This window comes from Nicotiana sylvestris, chromosome 11, assembly GCF_000393655.2.
Source record: "Nicotiana sylvestris chromosome 11, ASM39365v2, whole genome shotgun sequence".
Lineage (NCBI taxonomy): Eukaryota > Viridiplantae > Streptophyta > Magnoliopsida > Solanales > Solanaceae > Nicotiana > Nicotiana sylvestris.
Window position 1 is genome coordinate 53120988 of NC_091067.1, and position 24345 is coordinate 53145332.

Genomic DNA, 24345 nt, shown 5'->3' on the forward strand with positions numbered 1-24345 from the left:
TTTATCACCAAATATGTATTATAAATAGATTAAGCAATTGAATTCATACAAATTCTAACAAAATTAGCAATTTTACGTTGGAGTTTGAAGCGCCAGAGGTTTTGAAAAAAAAGGGATGAAGACAAAGTGGGTTATAGGTGGGAGATTTGAAGTTAAAATTTAAAAAGGTAAAGGGTAAAATAGAATTATGGAGTAATAAGTTAGGACATAATTGGAAAGAAAAATAGGAAACAATCCCACCACACCAAATCGATTGTTTCAAAAAATGGGACTTTTTGTTGTTACAGAACAATGGATTTAATAATACAATACAACCAATTTTAATGGAATAATCAAAACAAACATTGTTTTGGAATAACAATACAATACAATACCATGAGTAAAACCATCCAAACAAGCTGTTAGAGAAAAAAATCGGAAAAATTTCACATAAGAACAACTGAGCTCCTTACTTTTCAATTTTATAGCCCATATTTCAATTTACAACAAACTAGCCCAAAAATAATACGCTAAGATTCAACATCCAACTCCAATAGGTTTTAGAAATTACTATTTAATTTTAAAAAAAGATTGCTCAAGTTTTTAAGTTAATTTTCGAATTAGTAACTGTGATTCAAGTATTAGTTCAATAAACCAAATCTATTTGGATGGTGAAAATTAAATTTTTAACAAGCTTAAACATGTGGGTTTAAATTTCAAATTTGATTTTATGAGAAATTTGGAGTGAGTGTTATTTAGACTTGTTAGAAATAGTATAAAGAGGTTGTATATAAATTTGAAGTCATCTAATGGAGATTTGGACTGGTTTTGAACAAGAATTGCAATTGAAAATCGTGGAAGAAGTTCGTCTACATACGCTTGTATAAAGGTGTATAAAAGTGTATAAGATGTGTTTATACACTCATATACACTATTATACATAATTATACAAAAAACTGACTTCGTCTTCTTCCTTGCGTCTTTTCTAAAATTTAACTCAAATTTACTCCAAATCACTTCAAATTTAAATTTTGAACTCCTTTTGATATTTTCAATCAATTGGAACGACACCCAATCCAAACAACTAACAAACTCAAAAAATCTTATTTTCCAAAGCAAAGCTTTGAATGACCTTCAATGGTGAACTTCTACTCTTCAATTTTCTTACATTGCAACCAAGTGGCACAGGGTAAGAAGCAGCAATGGCGAACGACCCTTTGAAGCATATGTAGAAGATGTGAGAAGAACAGAGAGTGAAAGCAATGATTGTGAGAACACATATTTAACTCCATAACTTTAGAAGCAATGGTTGTAAGAATACAGGTTTTGAATTTGCTAGTGCTTTCAAAATATGTACAATATGAACTAGGTTGGGTAAAACTTAAAAATATGGGTATTTTTTATTATGGTATATTGTCACGTGTATTTTTTTATAATTCTTAAAAAAAAAAAAAAAATACAAGCTGAAGCTTGCCCCAACATGCTAAGCAACAAGCCCGACCCGTTTAACAGTTGGTCCGATCATCCTCTTTCCATTCGCATCATCTAAGCTCTCCTCTTCCCTCTCCGATCTCCGCAACGAGAAAAGCTCAACTACAATTCTCTGCACTTCTCAAGTAAGTGAATCTTTGTCAAATTGCAGGTTGAAACATGATCTGGATTCACTTCTCAAGTAAGTGAATCTTTAGAAAACACACACACACATACAGAACTGTCAGTTGTAAGAATTTTTCTATAGAATTTACCAAGATCTGATTTAAAGATCAGCCCCCAAAATGTCTTGTTTGGCACTTTCCCTTCAACCTACAAATGGACCTGACATCTTACTCCAAACCCGTGAATGGTTCCCTCCTTCTCGTGCCCTAATGGCCCTTTCCGCTTTTCGCCAAACCCGCCTTGCCTTTTCCAAACAAGCCCAACCACCTACCCCCTCTGATACTTCTTCTGATCCTTCTATGTCCCTTGGTGATGATCCGCTCGCTGCTTCTTCGGGTCAAGTTATTGTTGGTGTCGAATCCAGGTACCGTGTTGTATACCGCCTTGTTAACTCGATTTATGTCCTTGCTATTACCACTGCTGATGATAATAACGACAAAGAAATGGTTGTTAATAATGTGTTTGAGTGTATTAGTATTGTGAATCAAGCTGTTTCTGTGGTAGTTACTGCATGCCGGGGTGTTGATGTCACTCCGGAGAAGTTAGCTAAGAAGTACGCAGAGATATATATGGCTTTGGATATTGTGTTAAGAGGGGTTAGTAATATTAGGCTGGCGACTATGTTGGCGTCTATGCACGGGGAGAGTATTGCCAAGATGGTGCATTCTGCTATTCATACGGAGAATAAGATCAGGGGAGCTGATAGTTGGGTGAATGTGGAGGCTCATGCGTTGGAACAAGAAGGTGGAGTGGAATCGTTCTCAAAAGTCTTGTTTGAGTTGCCTCAGGAGACGTTGGAGGCGGGTGATGAGGTGGCAGCATCGTTGGCGATTACGGGTGGAGAAAAGGAGGAGGAGAAAATTGAGGAGATTGAGGGGGAGAAAGATCCATTTGCTGCAAGTGATATGATTAATAAGCCGGAGTCTTTGGTGGGTGATTTTAAGAAGGATAAGGATAAGGATAGTTCGGATGTATCCAAAGCATTGGCAGGGCTTGAGGTGACTACCTTGCCACCTGCTGCAGCTACCCAGTCAACCCATATTGGTGTGGAAGGGTTTGAAGGGGATTATGGTGGGATAGAGTTTAGTAATGACGGATCAACTCTGCAGCAGGATTTTGAAGGGATTAATGATGCTTGGGGTGGTGGATTAGATGCTTCAGAGTATGTGGGAACTAAAAAGGTAAAGAAAGATCAGGGTCTTGGTGGGCTTGAGTTACTGGAGACTAGTGAACCACCTAAAGCTGCAGCTGGAGCTGCTACTGATGGTGGCGCTGGGAAAAAACTTGAGGATATTTTGGTGAAGAAAATGAATGGTCCAGAAATGTTCATCACCGAGGAGATCAGTGCGGAGTTCAGAGAATCGTTGCTTGCTAGGGTTGGGTTGATGGGCGTTGTTTTCTTAAGAACACTGCCCCCGAAGTCTTCTGATGATAAGGAAACTGAGTTTTCCTTCAAGGTTGAAGGCACAGCTGGTGTTAAGAGGTTTGTTATGCAAAACTCTCATGTGAGCAGCCTTGGGAATGGTTTGTTTCATGTGAAGACAGCACCTTCAAATGAGCCTATACCTATTATTAAGTACAGTTTGCTGCCGCGTTTAACTCCATTGCCTTTGAGGATTCGACTTGTTAAGCGTCTTAGTGGGACATTACTTTCTGTAATGCTGCAGTACGTTGCAAATCCTGATCTTCCAGTTCCATTAACCAATATAACCTTTGTCCTGAAATTGCCAGTAGACCCCACATTACTGAAAGTTACACCCAAAGCTGTATTGAACCGGTCTGAGAGAGAACTGAAATGGCATGTTGATGAGATCCCACTCAAGGGTCATCCTGGTAAGCTGAGGGCGAGGTTCCCTGTAGATATTAATGATGATGATGGTGGGGAAGAGCTAGTGCTTTTTGGTTACGTAAAGTTTTCATCCCCTAGATCTTTGTCTGGCATTTCTCTCCAGCCAGCTATAGAGGGAAAAGCCGATTTTTATGAGGTTGATCACAGGTATTCAAGTGGAGTTTACACATGCTATTAAGCATCAAAGATTTTTTATTTGATGGTTTCAAAATTGTGTTTTTTGCTTTCTATCTTCTCGACATGGTATGAGATGTCAAAGTATTTGCAGCTTTCTTTGAATGTACTAGAATGTAATCTAGGTGATCTGTTCTTTTGAGGAATTCTTGTGTTTAAATCTTCTCAATCGTTCTCTTTATGTAATGGGACAAAACATTTTGATATCTGATGTATGTGGTCCAAATAAAATGTTTTGTTTTCTGGGTCTTAACATCTGCACCTTCTCTTGTTTGTGAGAGAAATTCTGGAACATTTTGTCCTGGGAATCATTATAAGCAATCTGTCACATTTGTTGCTTTCTACATATAAATGTAGAAGTGTTGTTTCATGGCTGTGATTATCTTGGACCTTATATGCAAAGGGTGATTCATTCACTGCACTGCCTGAGAACTTTTCGAAGAAATTGTGGTGATTAAACAATCAACTCTATTTGTCATCAGTAGAAGTGTTGTTCAGTTGCAGAAACTTATGTTTGCACCATACTTATTTGGATCTTGGCTTATGGAGTTGTTTTTCTTGAAATCAGTAAATCTTTTTGATCTATTGCTATTGGCTCCAATGTTGTGCCCTCCCTGTACTAAAAGTCACAGAATGTGGATAGGACTAGGAATACATTGTTGGTCCAAAATTCAGAGTGAATCTGTACAATCTGCAATGTATTTAAATAGTTAAAATAAATCATATTAGCCATTAATGAAACTCCCATTTGTCCACAAAAGAAGAGTCCGGCAAAACCAAGCATTGAACCTGTGGATGTGCATCAATCCCTTGAAAAAGGTTCTCTGTCCCTCCTTGTCTATTGGCACTAAAATTGACACCTAGAGACAGTTTTTCCACACCTTTGTACTTCTGCATTTGCAGTAAAAACACCAAAGCCTGGACAAACTCTCTGGCCAAGTTCCCTGGTTCAGTGAATGCCCTTCTACAAGAACACGTTATTAGGTCGTGTTTGAAGCACAGCTGAGCTTCAAAGGGCATTGTTTATCTGTACTGAAGAAAGCATACAGTCTGCGGAAAATGTTGCATGTAGGCCCTGAGTCTTGTTCAGTGGTGTCTAAACTATTAAAAGAAGAGGATACTGAACCTTGGGGCTTTGAACCATATGGTTTAGATGAAACTGATAGCAACTGCAAGGCTCTTGTTCACAAAGGGATTTTGCTAGTAGCAAATATCAAGTTTCTACTTCCCTACCTTTCAAATTTCAAAGTCGTTCTCTCTTGTCATAGTGTTGGATGCAGTGGATTAATGATCTCCAAGATATCTAACAAGACTCTTCCAGAGTTGGCAAGGGTGGCTGCTGATGGTTTAGTTATTTTACCTGGTAAATACTGATAACTTTGGTCATTACAATTTTCTTAAATAGTTCAGCTGGTACACTATTTTGGAACTGGTGATGTTAAAGTTAAACTGAGGTAGGGTTCCTCTGGCATGTTATTTACTATAAGAAGGCAGTTATTGTTGTGATGTTTGACCTTATAATAAAAACCATTTGACATGTGGCTAAAATATTTGATTACGTTCTTAGGTTATCTTGGTCACCAAAGGTTAAAGTGGCGGAGCTATCAAATTTGGCTGCCCCGTAAGTCAATGATCATTTTTTTGTATTGCTGAAGTATATTGTGATGATGGTATCTCTCTCTCTCTCTGTAGATTTAATATTCATCAACGATAGATCATATTTGTTTTAAACCAGAGCTGACGCTTCCATTGCATATGCTATACCCAGACCTAATTACCAAGTTCTGTGTCGTGCAGCTTGACTTGTACAACTATCACTACAAGAAAGTGATGATACAACTGCATTTATTTAGTGACATGACATTTGAAATAAATGCTGGAAAGAAAAGAATATAATGACACCTATAAAAATGCTGTAAAAAGGGTGTTTGATGCAGAATGTCGAAAACAATTACCAACATTTACAAGTAATGTTAGATTTTTTTAATTGTTAAATCATTCTTAATATTTAGCACTAGAATAGAAAAACTACTGGATGCATAAATTTTATAATCAACAAAAGAGTTCGGAACAAAATAAGAGGTTAAAATAACCTATTTAGGTAAGTTAATGTTGTTTGTACAATTAGAATAAGTGATTACTCTTGTAAAAGCAATACACACAAAGCATAAGACCAAAAAGTCTAGAAAACTAGAACCTTCAAAGGCCACTCTAGCACTCATGTGGGTTTGTTTGGAGTGAGGAATATGAGAGCTTTTGATGGAGTAGAGAAAGATCTTGTACGCTCGAGGAGTAGCCTCTTTTCCCTTATTTATTTTTGGGTGCACCCATGAAGTTCTTATTTGTATAGAAGATTGGGTATCATTCGTAGAAAACCATGTTCTCTTGTAAGGTTTTTTACTTTTTGGTATACTCCTTATATACGAGCATCTATTTTGCCCCTTTTATTGAAATTTATTACCTTATAAAAAAATGATTAGCCAAGATATTGCCAGCAAAAGACACCCAATTCGTAGAAGCACCAAGACCCCCGATTGAATACCAAAACCAAATAGAAACCTTTGATGCAGGTATTTCACTAATCTACTCCATCTTTTCTCAAATCCCGTCGTATTTTTCAAAATTGGTGACTCTGGCTCCGTAATGCATTCGCTCTCTACAAATTAAGGCTATCAAAGAATATGGAGAGCTTTGGACTAGTTTGGAGATTCGAATTTTTCTTTTTTGCTTTAAAGGTTTTAGGGCTTCCTTCCTTTGAATTTCCTAAAATTATAGCTTTCTTTACTAATTAAAAAATTCAAACTACCGATAATTCTTACTCCCTCCGTTCCAATTCATGTGAACTTGTTTGATTGGGAAGTTTAAGAAAAAAATGAAAACTTTTGAAATTTGTGGTCCTAAACAAGTCAAAAAGGGACCCAGAGTATTTGTGTGGTTATAAAAGCTTCTCATTAAGGGTAAAATTGTAAGTTTAAGTTAAATTGTTACCAAATTTAGAAAGGGGTCATTCTTTTTGGAACATACCAAAAAGGAAATACGTTCACATAAACTGGAACAGAGGGAGTAGTATTTTATCAAGCTTGGCCTGTGCCTAAGGCGAGTGATACTATTCCTCTAATTGAGATCCTTACTGATTGAAGAGATTTGGAACCAATAACATTACAGATATGTAGAGATTGTTATTAAGATTTGGCGTTGGCTCTTGATTTATTCTTAAAGTACTTCTTATACCATGTTCGTACATTATGTAATTTCACGTGAATCTCTGTACTTCTATCTATCAGTCGATAGTTCGCCATTTATTTGCAGTTTGAAGAATACATGAAATGGAAGCAACACTACTTGAATAACATTGATATAGGGTTCAAGAATCTTTGTGAGGCTTTTGCAGGTTCGTATCTACTTCCTATTTCGTTTAATAATATGGAGAGCTAATTCTTTGTTATGTAGGATTCAGAAAAGTATTTTTGTGTTCTAAAAGTATTTTCGAGGTTTCTTGTTTCCTAGTTAATTAGGCTCTTTATATTTGTTTGCATTCTAAAATAGATCTAAATTAAGTTAAATCAAATATTAATTTGATATTAGTTCCGTAAAAGTTGGATTTACTCAAAATACTACTCTATCCTTGTTAGATTATTTTATTTTTTGGGTGTTTAGTAGTTTGATTTTGCTTAGCCACCATAAAATGTTAAAAAAATTTGGTTCGCGAGATTAACTTCAGAAAAAGAAATTGAATCTGGATATTTTTTTTAAAATCATTATTATGGACAATATCTCTTTATTCATTAGTAAAGTATTATGTAAATATGCACATGTTTTGATTTATCCTTTCTAATTTCTGAATATTATGCCTATGTATATTTATTTTATCAATGTTTTTAGTTGATGAATGGCATACTTTTCTATCAACCCCCCCTTCTCTCTCATATATATATATATATATATATATATATATATATATATATATATATATATATATATAAGAATAGGATAAACATATTGAATAAGAATGATTCTTTATACTAGAACGGAGCCAAAGATTTTCTTCATTTTGCTTCATTAGATAGGCTTGATGCATCAAAAACCTTGTGTCCATGCCGAAAGTGTCGTAATATGAAATTTGTTCCAAAAGATTTGATTATTGAACACATTGCGGTTGATGGATTTCTAGCTAGTTACAATACTTGGATTTTTCATGGCGATATATCGTCTTCATCAATGTCCGTTAATCAATCGGATAGGGGCGATGAAATATAAGACTTGTTACATGATATTTTTTGAGTTCCTCCTACAAGAGACTTTGTTGATATGGACAGTACTGATGATAGATTTGGTCGGTCAGATCAACATAGAAGGAGGTTTGATAAGAAGAATGAAGAATTTCTTAACTTAATGAAAGAAGCTAAGCATGATTTATAATTGGGAAGCAAATATTTGTTACTTTCTTTCCTTGCCCGTTTATTACATTTAAAGTGTCTCAATGGGCAGAGCAACAATTTATTTTCCATGTTGCTAGAGTTGCTAAAAGATTTTCTGAAGGTGAAACATTTTCCAATTCCTTTAATGTTGCAAAGAATTTTTTTAAATATTTAGAGCTTGAATACAAAGAGATACATGCGTGTCCACATTACGGTATGATCTATTGGAACGAGACAAAGATAGAAGAGATCATAAGTTCTGCAAAACTCCAAGATATAAACAATTTGTAGGTGCATCAATTAGTTATTGCTCGGAAACCTCAAAAAATTCCAACAAAGGTGTTTAGATGTTTTTCATTGATACCAAAACTTCAAAGGTAATTCATGTCATCGAAAACATCTACTCAAATGGGATAGCATGCTGAAGGTTACACTCGAGACGTAGTCATGCGAAATCTTGTTGATAATTTTGCTTAGAGACAATTTGGTAAATCACACCTAGATTTTGCTCGAGATCCTTAGGATGTTAGACTCTGATTATCTTCATATGACTTTAGTCCATTTAAGTCTATGTCTATCTCACATAGCTTATGGCCAGTTGTCTTGGTTCCATATAATTTGCCATCATGGTTGTGCATGAAATAACCATATATATTATACGGATACATTTTTGGACACCAAGTAAAATGAACAAGCTGCATAATTTCTTAATTAAATTAATTGCTAACAAGAATGTATTGCAAAATGCAGCAGAAAACTCCAAGTATTACGGAGAAGCTATTTTGTTTGGAGAAAATGAAAGAAAGTTGAGGCCCTTTAAGTTAGTTTTCCTATCTATTTATGCCAAAATTGATTTATAATAGGTACTAAAATATTAGTTAAGGCAGTGTTAAATATCTCAGGTAAGAAAATTTTAAGATACGAGCATCACACTGGCCATTCTCCTAGAATCTTTTTATTTTTTTATCAGTCCTCCCAGAATCTAATTTTATTCACCCCTCCAAACACAATGAATACTGATTCAAGAAGTCTTCCCAGTTCCTTCCTGCTTTCTTTCAAGTTTCAAGAGCAGCCTAGTCTGTTATTTTTTTTCTGAGCACCATCCTATAAATGGACTCTTCACAAATGTCGGCTTTGATTCAACAGTAGGAGAACTGTAAGGGTTAGGCGCACGTCACAAGTTCGTCACTGGTTTCAAATTATGGACCGATAGGCATCTCAGGGATTTCTAGTTTGTGAAAGAAAAAGAAAGAAGGAACCTTTTTCATGATTGAATTGCAATAGCCACTTTACCGAGAAAAGCTCGAGGTTTGGCGTTGGCCATCCCATGGTAGTGTTGAAAGCAATGGTTAACTTTTGTTCATCTCTACACCTTCCCTTAAGAAATCCCACTGTAAATGTCTTTCCATGAAGTAACGCGAGTTGTACGATTAATAGACACATAGCATGAGTTGGCAGGTTCGTCAACAGGGATTTGGTGAGCGTATGTCTCATTTGCTAACGTGAACGCTGCTTCTTCCATCCAGCCAATTTATTCTCAGCTTTCTCTTATAGGCTTCCAGTCCCTACATCCAAACAGATTTGTTATTTATTTACTTTTGACAGGCAACAGATTTTGTCGTTTAAGCATGTGTCTGATTCTTAGGTTTTTTCCCCTCTGAAGCAGAGTTTGGCGACTATGTTTGTAACAATAATTCTTATATTAGAAATTTTAGTTCTTTATCTTGGTTTTCTGCTTTGAACTTCTTAGCGACTTGACTTACTGTCATACGGAGATTGACAGCTGTCTAAATAGGCAGTTGAAGAAAGTTCTGATGTAGAATGATACTGGATACTCCAGTAGTAAAATGATTTTTGTAGTGACAGTGCTTATCCCCATTCTTTTTATGCCGAAGTAGATCATCTTTCAGAGCGACACCAAATGCCAGTAAGCTTGCTAAGCTAGAGAAGTCATAGAGCTCTTTGTTTTCCTTAATATCATGTATTAATGGATTTCAGTCCAGTTCAGATATGAAAACGAAAAAGAAACAAGTCTTCCTATTGACATAGCTGTCTCTGTTAGATGTAAAATGGTTCTTTTATACACTGTTTACTTGTCGATCGACTCGGATAGAGGACATCATTGAAAAAGTGCAGCGGTAGAGCATTCCCTTAAGCTAGCAGACAGACAGAAGAATGTACCTGAACGTCACTAGGCTTCCTCTCTTTGACCCGTCTCCACTTGTACTTTTTTTTTTCCATCATCCTTTTTTGGGGATATATTTATATGATAGGGATTGAGGCGTTGTAGTTATTGATATCATTGTTGATGCCGGACACTGTACCAAGTCAGGGCGTGTAATAATAAAAAGTGTTCCTAGTCTGTCCATCAGGAAAAGGTAATACCAACTGAGCTCATCCACAAAATTATACTTGTATAAGAGGCAAGCGTGCATTCTACTTTGATGATTCTTGGTTCATCTATGTCATACTATAACATCTCTATTTTTGTCCAAGATGCTTAAGCCAACTTAGGACACATGTCTACCTTTTTTGTAGTTCTTGTTCTACATCTCTATAGTTTTGAAAGCAAGGACTAAAAGTTTTGTTGATCTCTGCACCTTCCAATAAGAAATCTCACTGTAAAATGCCTTTCCATGAAGCAATGGAAAGCTGTACTATTCATCGAAACATAGTGTGAGTTGGTAGGTTTGTCGACAAGGATTTGGTGATGTGAGTCTCCTTTTTTTTTTTTTTTTTTTTTTTGCATAAGTCCCAGAACTTTGGTTTAGTAGTAAAAGCGCAACATGTGATCTGTAGGTTACTTGCATGCCACGAACCTGCTATAGACAAAAGCTTGTTATTTAATTGGATGAGAAGGGTAGATGAGTGGGCTCATTATCCGTCGAGTTTCTAACCGTGCACCATTGGAAATTGGGGATTTCTCGATTATTTAAAAGTCGATCTTTTTTTTTTAAATGTAAAAGTTGCTTCAATCAATTTATTCTCAGCTTTCTCTTGGGTTGGCTTTCATGCATCCTGCATATTAATGTTAAGTCTGTTTGCCTGATTCTTGGTTTTTCACTGAAGCGTAGTTTGGGGACTATGTTTCTTACCATAGTTTCTGCATAGCTTATTTTAGTACTTTATCTTCATTTTCTGCTGTCAACTTCTTAGTGACTTGACTCACCATCATGTGGAGATGGAGGGCTGTCTAAATAGGCAGTTTGATGAAGGTTCAGATGTAGCATGGAAATGGATACTCCAGTAGTAAAACAATTGTAGTAATGACTGCATAACATTTACTCTAGAGTCGACATTTTTGGTGATACGCATGCTCGCTAAGTTAGAGAAGTCATAGAGCTCTGAGTTTGCCTAATATCCTGTAATGGATATAAGTCCAGTGATTGCTATATCTCTTCAAATTGCAAAAAGAAAAAGAAAGAATTCTTCAGTAGACGTATATGCTGTCTGTGTTAGATGTTGATCATCTCTTTTATACATCGTATACTTGTGCACTTGTGGCGTGAGGACATTATTGAAAAAGTTGAGCAGCTGAGCATCTCCTAAGTTAGAAGACGGACACAAGAATGCACCCCCAATGTCATTACCACTTCCTCCTTTCCCTCCTTATTTATTTGATTACAAAGTTTGAGAATAGAGGTGTAGTTGTGTTGTTTTTCCACAGATTCCACAGTAACACATCTCTGGTAAATCATTTTCCAAACATGTGTAATTATGATTACAATTTGGATTCTCTACGACATATCAAACTGGAAAGCTTATTTTAGGGAGATTGATTTAGCTTATAACGACTGTGCACGTAATTTTTGCCTCACCAAAAAATTCTTCCACAAAATCAATAAATAGATTTTTTTCTTAATTGTTTTTAATTTTTTTAATAGATTTTTAGGAATTTTTGGTAATTATTTGTAGTTAGTCGCATTTTTCATGCATTTTTAACATTTTTAAATCATAGAAAAATACCCAAAAATATCCCAAATATTCATTGCATAGGATTTTAGGTCTTAATTGCATTTAGAATTTAAATACATGAGCTAATTGCATTATTAAACAAAAATTAAAAAAATTAGCCATTTTTACATATTTAGCTTCTAGTTTTAAAATTAGTATTTTTTTTTCATTAGTTTTAAGTTAATTAATTATTTTAATATTAGAAATAGATAAATAATTTAATTCTACATATTAGGTTTTATTTAGAATTTAGTTTAGATTTTTAATTAATTCTATAGGATTTAAAGATAAAGAAAAAAAAAGCAAAGAAAAGAAAAAGGGCTGTTTCAAAACATTTGGGCCTGATTTCCATGGCCCAATTCTCTCCCAATCCGCCCCAGTCAGAACCTTTAACCCGGTCCAGCACCCCTAATTAATAAAACGACTCCATTTTGGCGATGGTCAATCATGGTCGTTCATTTTCCTCCATCAAACAACCAGGAACTAGGCTTTAATTCCCTTAAAAGTGTCTGAAACACCCCTAACCCCAAAGACCCCCCTTACTCCGTCTCTTTCACCTCTCTTTTACCCCTCTAAACCATCGCCGCTGGCCACCGCCGAAAATCGCCCACGGCGGCGGACGCCACTCCAAACAGCCCCATTTTGTTTTGGTTTTCGGCGGCCGCCGCCACTCCAAACAACCCCATTTTCTCACCAGACAACCACCACACTCCTCTTATCTCATATTTCCTTTCAATTCCATCAGAAACCCCACCAAAATTAGTGAATTTTAGATCTAAATTTCCAGAAAAATCCTAGTTTGACCTTTGTCAAATTACTTGGGGTATTTTGTTCGTTTTGGGTCGAGACTCACTTTAATCAATCATTTGCGTTAGTTTTGACCAATTTCGAAGTCACCGGACTCCGGCCAACTCACCACTGACTGACCGAGCTTCATCGAAAAAGGGTTTCATGGCTTTGTCTCTCTTTCAATAGGTATATCCTCACCCCATTCTATCATGTCTTCATTTTTTTTTTTTTGTTTTGTTTGTTAGGGTGGCCTGCAATTGCAAATAATTTGTCCATTTGGTTTAGTGTTAATTAGTGTAGCTGAATTAGTAGTTCAATTTCATGCTAATTAGTCTAATTGCATATGTTTAATTAATTTGTCAAATGGATGGCTGTTTTTGCCTATCATTTTTAGTTACAATCTGTGTAATTCTTTGGGGTGTTTACTTGTAGTAAATAGAACTTGAGGGGGTTTAATTGGAAGGCAAAAAATAGGAATTCTTTGGTATTTGTTTAGGAAGTTTCTAGAAAAGCACCAGCTATCCAAAACTGTTGATAAAAGATGATGAAAATTGGACAACTGTCCATTTTTTCTGTTTTGAAAGATGCTTGTTTCCTGATTTTAAGGGCATGCTGGTAGATTCCCTGGTACCTCTCATTCTTATCCCTTAACACACTCACACTCTATATAAGGCTCAACTCACACACCCATTTTAGGGATGGACTTTCACACTAATTCTCTGAATACTCACTAAAAAAAATCTCTGCATTTCCTTTTTCAATTCCTACACTCTTAGAAGATAGTACACACACAAAATCCCTAGATATCTCTAAAAATTCTGGTCTTCTTCATCAATTTCTGATTTTCTTTGAGATAACTTTGGGGCTGAACCTTAAAGTTTGATTCTGGAGTTATTCTCTACTGTTTTGCTTGCTGCTGCTGTTTCTGTTTTTGTTGAACTTACTCTCTCCAGTTTCATTTTGGCCTTTTGTTGATTGTCTCTTGCTAGTAGGTATGTAAATTTCTTTCCTGTAACTCTTGTGAATGTAGAAATACAGAGTTAATGTGTTGACATCTTGTGTATGCCTAGTTCTATGTCTTCCTGATACTTGTGGGTTTAAACTTGGTTCATCTTTGTTTTCTTAGTAAGTGTCTGATTCTGTTGGTTTACTCAAGCTTAAAATCTAAGCTATATTTACTCGTTATCTGGGTTAATTGCTACTAACTGACTACTCATCTTGATATAAAGTCTTTGTTAGTCAAGTATTAATATGAGCTTGTGAAATCTTGATTGGAATAGGTCCATCACCACTACTTCTGTACACACATAAGGGTGCGACTGTGACTCATGGGTTTAATTTGAAATCAAAGGCGTGTAGTGATGATGAGTTTAGCATTCAAGGTTCATTTGTTGTAATATTGTTCAAGAAAATAAAAAATAAAAAATAGAAGGTGCTTGGGTTCATAGACTTGTCTGTTAATATGAGTGAAGATTTGAAATAATTTTCTTTGTTCTTTTCAGTAACGTAGTGTTTTAGTTCGAAGTATTCATGTATTAGTGTTTAAGAAAGTCTGTAATTAATGTTTTATTTCTAACATTTTCAAATTATGTTGAGAAGCCATGTTGATTAACTGGTCTGGACATTTGGTCCAAATGGGGCTACTTAGCTAATTTAAAAGGAAATTTTACCTCCTATAGCAAAGGTTGATACCTTATTTATTATAAATAAATACCCTTTTAAAAAAATTATCTCCTATAGCTACCTATTAATTTTTATAGCAAAATTTCTATTTATGGCCATTTCCTACCTTTAAGCCATTAAATACGCTGTATATTATTTTTCTCTCTCCCTCTCCCTAGACTCTCTCCTCCTTTCTCTTTCTTCTCTTTTTCCCCAGGTTTTTCCTCCCCTGCTTTTAGAAACCCTAGCAGGGATTGTGTTCTGCCACCGACAGATTCGACCGGCGACCACTTCCCTCTTCCTTTTTGTGTCGCCCCAACCCCCTCCTCCGGTACAAACTCTCAGTAGACAACTTGATTTCACTCTCCGAACAACAACTGTTAGATTGCACCACCGAAAACAACGGCTGCGACGACAGTTTAATGACCACAACCTACAATTTCATCTTAAAAAATGACGGCATTGCCACATAATCCAACTACCTTACGAGGAATATCAAGATTCACACAAAAGCCAAGAGAGAATGAACTCAGAAGTAGTGAAAATTAGTAGCTACTTTGCCTTGAAGAGTTTGTTACCTTTTTTTTCATTGTATTTCAATGTATCTCACTGTATTCCATGTATTTCATTTGTATTCACTGTCTTTTTTTCATTGTATTTCATGGTATCTAGCTGTATTCCATGTATTTCATTGTATTCACTGTCTCACTGTATTTCATGAATGTATTCATATGTTTTTTTAATTAATATAGTTTATGTATTCAAATGTATATATGTATTCAAATGTATCTGCAATATGCATTCATATGTTTTTGCACTATAAATGACCTGCTATACTTCGTGTATTCAATGTATTTAACTGTATTTAATGTAATTATATAATTTCAATATATAAATCTATTTGTAAAGATACCACTAAAAGATATTTTAGTAAGGATACCACTAAAAAAAGAAAGGATGGATTGAATCTATGAAGATTGCGCTGTTTTAGGGAGATTGATTTAGCTTATAACGACTGTGAGCACGTAAATTTTGCCTCACCAAAAAATTCTTCCACAAAATCAATAAATAGATTTTTTTCTTAATTGTTTTTAATTGTTTTTAATAGATTTTTAGGAATTTTTGGTAATTATTTGTAGTTAGTCGCATTTTTCATGCATTTTTAACATTTTTAAATCATAGAAAAATACCCAAAAATATACCAAATATTCATTGCATAGGATTTTAGGTCTTAATTGCATTTAGAATTTAAATACATGAGCTAATTGCATTATTAAACAAAAATTAAAAAAATTAGCCATTTTTACATATTTAGCTTCTAGTTTTAAAATTAGTATTTTTCTTTCATTAGTTTTAAGTTAATTAATTATTTTAATATTAGAAATAGATAAATAATTTAATTCTACATATTAGGTTTTATTTAGAATTTAGTTTTAATTAATTCTATAGGATTTAAAGATAAAGAAAAAAAAAGCAAAGAAAAGAAAAAAGGCTGTTTCAAAACATTTGGGCCTGATTTCCATGGCCCAATTCTCTCCCAATCCGCCCCAGTCAGAACCTTTAACCCGGTCCAGCACCCCTAATTAATAAAACGACTCCATTTTGGCGATGGTCAATCATGGTCGTTCATTTTCCTCCATCAAACAACCAGGAACTAGGCTTTAATTCCCTTAAAAGTGTCTGAAACACCCCTAACCCCAAAGACCCCCCTTACTCCGTCTCTTTCACCTCTCTTTTACCCCTCTAAACCATCGCCGCTGGCCACCGCCGAAAATCGCCCACGGCGGCGGACGCCACTCCAAACAGCCCCATTTTGTCTCGGTTTTCGGCGGCCGCCGCCACTCCAAACAACCCCATTTTCTCACCAGACAACCACCACACTCCTCTTATCTCATATTTCCTTTCAATTCCATCAGAAACCCCACCAAAATTAGTGAATTTTAGATCTAAATTTCCAGAAAAATCCTAGTTTGACCTTTGTCAAATTACTTGGGGTATTTTGTTCGTTTTGGGTTGAGACTCACTTTAATCAATCATTTGCGTTAGTTTTGACCAATTTCGAAGTCACCGGACTCCGGCCAACTCACCACTGACTGACCGAGCTTCATCGAAAAAGGGTTTCATGGCTTTGTCTCTCTTTCAATAGGTATATCCTCACCCCATTCTATCATGTCTTCATTTTTGTTTTTTTTTGTTTGGTTTGTTAGGGTGGCCTGCAATTGCAAATAATTTGTCCATTTGGTTTAGTGTTAATTAGTGTAGCTGAATTAGTAGTTCAATTTCATGCTAATTAGTCTAATTGCATATGTTTAATTAATTTGTCAAATGGATGGCTGTTTTTGCCTATCATTTTTAGTTACAATCTGTGTAATTCTTTGGGGTATTTACTTGTAGTAAATAGAACTTGAGGGGGTTTAATTGGAAGGCAAAAAATAGGAATTCTTTGGTATTTGTTTAGGAAGTTTCTAGAAAAGCACCAGTTATCCAAAACTGTTGATAAAAGATGATGAAAATTGGACAATTGTCCCTTTTTTCTATTTTGAAAGATGCTTGTTTCCTGATTTTAAGGGCATGCTGACAGATTCCCTGGTACCTCTCATTCTTATCCCTTAGAACACTCACACTCTATATAAGGCTCAACTCACACACCCATTTTAGGGATGGACTTTCACACTAATTCTCTGAATACTCACTAAAAAAAATCTCTGCATTTCCTTTTTCAATTCCTACACTTTTAGAAGATAGTACACACACAAAATCCCTAGATATCTCTAAGAAGTTCTGGTCTTCTTCATCAATTTCTGATTTTCTTTGAGATAATTTTGGGGCTGAAGCTTAAAGTTTGATTCTGGAGTTATTCTCTACTGTTTTGCTTGCTGCTACTGTTTCTGTTTTTGTTGAACTTACTCTCTCCAGTTTCATTTTGGCCTTTTGTTGATTGTCTCTTGCTAGTAGGTATGTAAATTTCTTTCCTGTAACTCTTGTGAATGTAGAAATACAGAGTTAATGTGTTGACATCTTGTGTATGCCTAGTTCTATGTCTTCCTGATACTTGTGGGTTTAAACTTGGTTCATCTTTGTTTTCTTAGTAAGTGTCTGATTCTGTTGGTTTACTCAAGCTTAAAATCTAAGCTATATTTACTCGTTATCTGGGTTAATTGCTACTAACTGACTCCTCATCTTGATATAAAGTCTTTGTTAGTCAAGTATTAATATGAGCTTGTGAAATCTTGATTGGAATAGGTCCATCACCACTACTTCTGTACACACATAAGGGTGCGACTGTGACTCATGGGTTTAATTTAAAATCAAAGGCGTGTAGTGATGATGAGTTTAGCATTCAAGGTTCATTTGTTGTAATATTGCTCAAGACAAAAAAAAATAGAAGGTGCTTGGGTTCATAGACTTGTCTGTTAATATGAGTGAAGATTTGAAATAATTTTCTTTGTTCTTTTCAGTAACATAGTGTTTTAGTTCGAAGTATTCATGTATTAATGTTTAAGAAAGTCTGTAATTAATGGTTTATTTCTGACATTTTCAAATTATGTTGAGAAGCCATGTTGATTAACTGGTCTAGACATTTGGTCCAAATCGGGCTACTTAGCTAATTTAGAAGGAAATTTTACCTCCTATAGCAAAGGTTGATACCTTATTTATTATAAATAAATACCCTTTTAAAAAAATTATCTCCTATTTGCTCGAGTACTGGATCGAGCTCTGCCTCTGCCTCGGCCTTTGGCGCGACCTCGGCCTCATCCTCTGGTGCGACCTCGGCCTCATCTTCTGCCTCTTGTAGGAGCTGCCAGTGGGGGCTCCGGCTGCTATCCAGCACGTGTTCAGAGAATGAGAGTAGAAGAGTTCAATTATCAATGAGAGAATAAAATCGCACGATAGAGAATAATAGAAGTGAAATTTGTTCCTAAACTTCATAGCCTCTGGAAGGTAGGTACATACGTCTCCATACCGATCCCCCAGACTCTACTAAGCCTGCTCGTCATTTGTGAGACCTAGACAACCTAGTGCTCTGATACCAACTTGTCACGATCCGGAACTTCCACCTTCGGGATCATGATGACGCCTACCATTTCACTTGCTAGGCAAGCCAACATTAAAGTAATTCTTTACCAAATTTTAATCAATTCAATAAGTCAAACCAATTAAACCAAATAAAACTTAAACAAAGTAGGAATTGACATAATAATCAATAATATCTAAGTACAACCCGGATCTGGAGTCATGAGTGCACGAGCTTTTAGAGTTTCTACAAATAGTATTTAAAATAAGTACAACTGTCTCGAATGAAAAGAACAGTAATAGGGAAATTGGAAGGGGACTTCAAGGTCTGCAGACGTTAGTAGATCTACCTTGAGTCTCCGAATGTGCTAATCCGAGCTGATGCGCCTCACGGACTGCTGGGACCAGTACCAAAATCTGCACAAGAAGTGCAAAGTGTAATATGATTACAACCGACCCAATGTACTCCGTAAATGTCGAGCCTAACCTCGACGAGGTAGTGACAAGGCTATGGTAGGACACTCACGTAATTAAACCTGTACAGATGAAAATATATGTACAACATAATACAAATAAAAAATTAACATGTACTATTGGGAGGGGACATGCAAAAGGGGGTGCAAGATACAGTACTACAACCAGAAAATAGTAACATGAAGCAGTAAATAAACCTTCAACCAAAGAGACGGATAACATAATGAATAGAAGCTGCACGGCATCACCCTTCGTGATTTTACTCTCAGCCTCACCATGAAATAGTAATAATGGCATGGCATCACCCATCATTCTTTAACTCTCAATCTCTCCGTAAATTATAAAATACAGCATGACATCATCTTTCATGTGTTTACTCTCAATTTTATCATGCAATAATAGATTAGGCACGACATCACCCTTCATGCTTTACTCTCAAATACGGCACGACATTACCCTTCGTGCTTTAACTCTCTTCCTCACTATGTATAAATCAATAATTACAACAACAATCGGCACTACATCACCCTTCGTGCTTTAACGCTCTCCCTTACCATGTAACAATGAACATATAACAATTTGGGAGATAGAATAAGCAAGAATAAACCTTACGCCAGCGACAGTTCCACAATACCTACCTCAACTTCAAGAAACAATACTCAATTATCACAAATAGTCGTAAATGCAGAAAGAACGATCAATTTAGTAATAAACTAGTCTAATCATGTATATCATAATTAAAGAAGGGAGTACATTACAAGAAACAAGTCTCACCCGAATGCTTTAACCTAACAACAATGCATAAATACTCGTCACATCACATATACATTGTACCCAACATTTAAACAAGTAGCAAATAGGCAAACAAGTCGTAATCTCTCAAGTCAACATTAACCAAGACAATTACCTTACTTCAAAAATCAACTCAAAACTCAACCATAACTTTGCCTTTCAAACAAGCCTCTGAACCAACCAAATCTAAAAAATTATCAACCAAACGATTCAAAATAAGCCTTATGAACTACCCACGATTGCAAAAGATTCAATTTAGGTCATTATTGAAAAAGTCAACAAAAGTTAACTCCCGCGCCCGCTTGGTACAAATCCAAAATTCGGACCAAGACCCATTTATCCATTCACCCTCGATCCCGATTATGTAATTTATTTCAAAATCTGACTTCAATTTGAGGTCTAAATTCCAATTTTACAAAAATTCCTAATTCTACCCAAACCCCCAATTTTCACTGTGAGCACGTGATTTTTTCTTCACGAAAACTACTCCAAAAGAAATCAAAAAATAAAACAAATTGCCTTTGGGTACAATTTTGAGAATTTTGCGTGACATTTTGGATAATTATTTTTGTCTCTGAATGTTTACCTTGTTTTAATTAATTGAAAAATATCAAAATACCCGTTGCGTGCATATTTAGGATTTAATTATGCATTTTTGAATTAATTAAACCATGTCCTATTTTAAAGAATGAAAATCACAAAAATATGAATTTTTGGTAGCTTTGTCATTTTTATTGTTTAATTGTGTGATTTTATTTTAATCAATATTTGATCTTGTGTGTTAATTATTGTTAAGGGTTAATTAATATCTTTTTAAAATAATCTTGGTTTTACAATTTAATTTAGGAATTTTGGTTTTAAGGAATTAAAAGAAAATGAAAGGAAAAAAGAAAAGAGTGAAATTGGGCCAAATCGAAACTGGGCCAATTTCAATGCAAAATCAGGCCCAAATCATATCAAACGATCCAATCCAATAGGCCTGGTCTCTCAGACAGTCCAAACGACGCCGTTTCGGCGCCTCAGATCTAAGCCGTTGATTTGTTTCCATCAGACGGCTCATTTCAACCCAGCATTATTTGAAACGACGCCGTTTTAGGCAAGTTGATCCTAGCCGTCCGTTCCCAATGATCTAACGGTCCCAGCCTTCCCCCATAACCCGGTCCATTTCAACCCGGGTCGACCCAGTCTCGATGCATGACCAAATGTCACCGTTTCCTTTAAGTGAATTGATCCAGGCCATTGATCGTGCTTGATCCAACGGCCAAGATTAAACCACCCCCTTTGTATATAACCCTAATCCCTTACCCCACACCCCAAACCAAACCCCCCCTCACCCCATCGTCTCTCTCAAGCTCAGAGACGGACCAGACCCAAACCCTAGCCTCCATTGTTACACCTCCGTTTAAAACCCGGCGGCAACAACGCCGCCGGTCACCAAATTAACACCCCTAATCCATCTGACCACCCTTGTTACAAATCTGCTAACCGTTTGCCTCGAATCAACCTCCAGCTTCTCGAATCTTCAATCGAAGATTCGAGCAGAACCTAAACCTACCCCAACCAGTCCCAAACGCATACCGGACATCTCCCCGACCTCCCTCATCACCAAACCACCATTAGTTTGGTTCGAATCAGACCAGAACCGTTTAAACCCCAAATCGAACCCCCAAGAACCCTAGAAAACCAAAGGTTGAAATCTATCCAAATTAAAGGAAGTTAGGTGGACCTTAGTCGAAGTGTTCTCAGTTGAGAACACTCGATTAAGGTCCGTTCGACCTCAATTAAAGGTCCGAGTCAGAGTCCAAGTCAGGGTCGTCCAGTTTCTGAGTTCGGAGGTATTTCTTCTGTTTCCCTGTTTGTTTTTCATGTTTCGTTGTTTGTTTGTTAAGATGAGTTCAAATTCGTCTTTTACCGATTACTCTTTTCTTTCTCCAGTCAGACCTTTTATTTGGTCCAATCTTATCATTGCTTCTGTTTGTTGTCGATTGTTATATGTTATAATTTGTGTAATCGATTGAATAAGTGTCGTCGATTAGTCTGGTATGCTTGAATGTTAGATTAGCATGATAATAGTTTAATTTTTGGTTCATTCCAGTAGGTTTACCCTCCTGTTTATTTTCTGTTCTAATTTTGTGTTGAAATAAGCCTATTGGTATCATTTGTTTCAAATTTGTCCAATTTCCCTTTCTCATTGTTATTCACCATGTTTTTTTCATATAAGTCGGTTTGTTTTCATTCAGTATGTTGACAGTGTTCATTTGTTCTTGTTTAGGTTTAATCTAGAAGTGTGTTAGTTTAATCACTGAATCTTTATTTTGATGATATTTGGTCTGAATTGAGTTTCAAGCTTAAATTGTGATTTGAGTTTGATGAATCTTAATGTTGTTCTGATATGAATCTGATCTTGAATGTTGATATGAATCTGACCATGATGAACTGATTCCTAAGTGTTGTCAATTGGGAGTTAGTCTCATATGATTTGATTAGTCAATTGTTAGGATTTCTCACTTAAGATTGGTTATAGCTGCTATAGTTTGGTTAATTGATTAGGAGGATTGGATATAGCTAATGGGGTAGAATGGTAATTTCAGTAATTTCAGGGACTTTAGGAGGGTATTTTGGGATTGAAAGGTTTGAAATTGATTTAAGTTGAAAGTTCTGACAGTAGAGTACTAAAGTACCATTAAACTAATGAATTGTTTAAATGCTAATGGGGAACAAAACATAATGGTGGGGGGAAGGTTGAAAGGAAATAGATTAAGAAATAGGTGCCCATACATATTTGAATTTAAATAAAAGGAAGGAGAAGGGATAATGGGAAAAAACATACTCTAGTGGGGAACAAATGAATTAAAAGGAGAACAAAACATGTAGTAGTGGGGGGAAATACTTTCCTAATTAGCTAAGTGCTCCTTAGAGCTGGAAAGGGGTTGAAGTTTGGTTATAAATAGGGTCATTCAAAACAGAAAAGGGGCTGGTTTTTTTGGAGAAGAAAAATCAGTTCTCTTTTAGTTTTTTTTAGATAGTCTAGGCTGGATTTTGACATCAGAAATTCAGAGTTTAAGAGTGAAATACAAGCTGAGTTTTTACCCTAAAGAGTTCAATAGGTTGAGAGCTAAATACTAAAAAGTGAGGTCTTCTTTACTACTGAAAATCGGAATCAGTTTGTTACTATTTAATTGAGGTTTTGAGTGTCTTTATTTGAAAATCTGAAGAACAGAAATCAGAAAATCTACTCTCCTGTCTCATTTCTGAATACATTCTGTTCCTGTCTGTGAATTGCTTGGTATTTTCTGGTTTCACTCCTGGGTTTTGGACTGCTTGTGCTGGGTGTATTTCTGCTGGTTGTTGCTTTGTTCTTTGCTGTGGTGTTGCTGTATTGTATACTACTGCTGCTGCTGACCTGCCTTTCATCTTCTTCTTCTTCTTCTTATGCTATTCTCGATTCCAGGTACACTACTTTGAATCATCTTGGTGTATGCTCATTGAAGCCGAAATGAAATGGCCAGAGGATTTATTGTTCAAACTATAGAATGCTTGTATTCTATTTGATATTAGTTATGTGTTTCCTATTACATGAATAATAAACGACTGTATAATTCGGACTATTTATAAGTTATTTGGGCTGTTTGATTTAGGGACTATTTGGACTTTGGAATGTGATTATGTAATAGTCATATGGGTTTAGTTTTGTTTTTGCAGTATAATTGTTGAAATTAGAAGCAAGCTGCAAGCTGAAACAGGAAAGTGTTTTTTTGGAATTCATGAATTTCACTTGTACTAATAAAATTGAGCTGAAATCAGTAAGTATGGGTTTAGATGTGGTTATTGATTAAGAGTGCATTTGTTATTCATATTTTGTTAAGAATCAAACTTGTATCTATGGATTCTTATAAAATTCTCTTTTATATATTTTATAATGCGTATATCTATGTAAGTTTTAGACAATGTTGTCATTGGTGAGTGTTGTAGTTTAGACAAGTAATATATTTTAGTTATAATAATAATATTATGGTACATGTTTTCAATCTGATAGTAATAGGCCATTGTCAATAGTTAAAACGAGATTGGAAATTAATGGTAATGTGTTATTAAGCTAATAATTGTAATCATTGTTAATTAGTTAACCGATCAGGAAAGTTGTGCTTGGATTTGGAGATGAAAGCCGGCTGTCCCACGGGTAGGCCTCGGAGGCCCGATGCGGATTAATTATAAGTTTCTTTCTTAAATGGGGAAGTGGCTCTTAAAACAAATTAATTAGGACCTTTTTTTACTTTAGAGACAACAAAAATATCAAAATTATAGTTGCTTTAGGCTTACCCTTTTAAAAATAAGTGAGGCGTGCCTCGCCGAATAAATTACAAATTGCGGGGCCCTCAACGGATAGTTATTTCAAATGCTTAGATTTCGAGACAGGCTGCATAGCGAACTTTACGGCTTTTCTCAAAATAACAACGCGTTAGTATCTTTAGGCGCGTATTTAATAATGTTATCTTCCTAAACTCGGGTGCACATTTATGTGACCCAAATCCAAATCTCAACGAAGTTGGAACGTATCGAAAATTGCGGGTACATTTATGTGGC

At 35.7% G+C, this 24345-nt stretch overlaps 1 protein-coding gene and 1 non-coding gene across 2 annotated transcripts; both read left to right on the plus strand.

Annotated features, from left to right (window-relative positions):
* Positions 1–1483: 1483 nt before the first annotated feature.
* Positions 1484–3911, plus strand: LOC138868069 (uncharacterized). The gene has a single exon (XM_009771373.2). It carries the CDS (start codon positions 1755–1757, stop codon positions 3660–3662), a length of 1908 nt encoding a protein of 635 aa, XP_009769675.1. The 5' UTR covers positions 1484–1754; the 3' UTR covers positions 3663–3911.
* Positions 3912–4943: 1032 nt separating this feature from the next.
* On the plus strand, positions 4944–14327 carry LOC104220494 (uncharacterized). Its single transcript, XR_011403349.1, has 4 exons — positions 4944–5021; positions 5226–5279; positions 6968–7049; positions 14100–14327. It is a non-coding gene; the product is annotated as an uncharacterized protein (transcript).
* The last annotated feature ends 10018 nt before the right edge of the window (positions 14328–24345 follow it).

Bases quoted from the DNA above. Each gene is read 5' to 3' on its own strand.
- LOC138868069 (XM_009771373.2), top strand. From the start codon at position 1,755: ATGTCTTGTTTGGCACTTTCCCTTCAACCTACAAATGGACCTGACATC.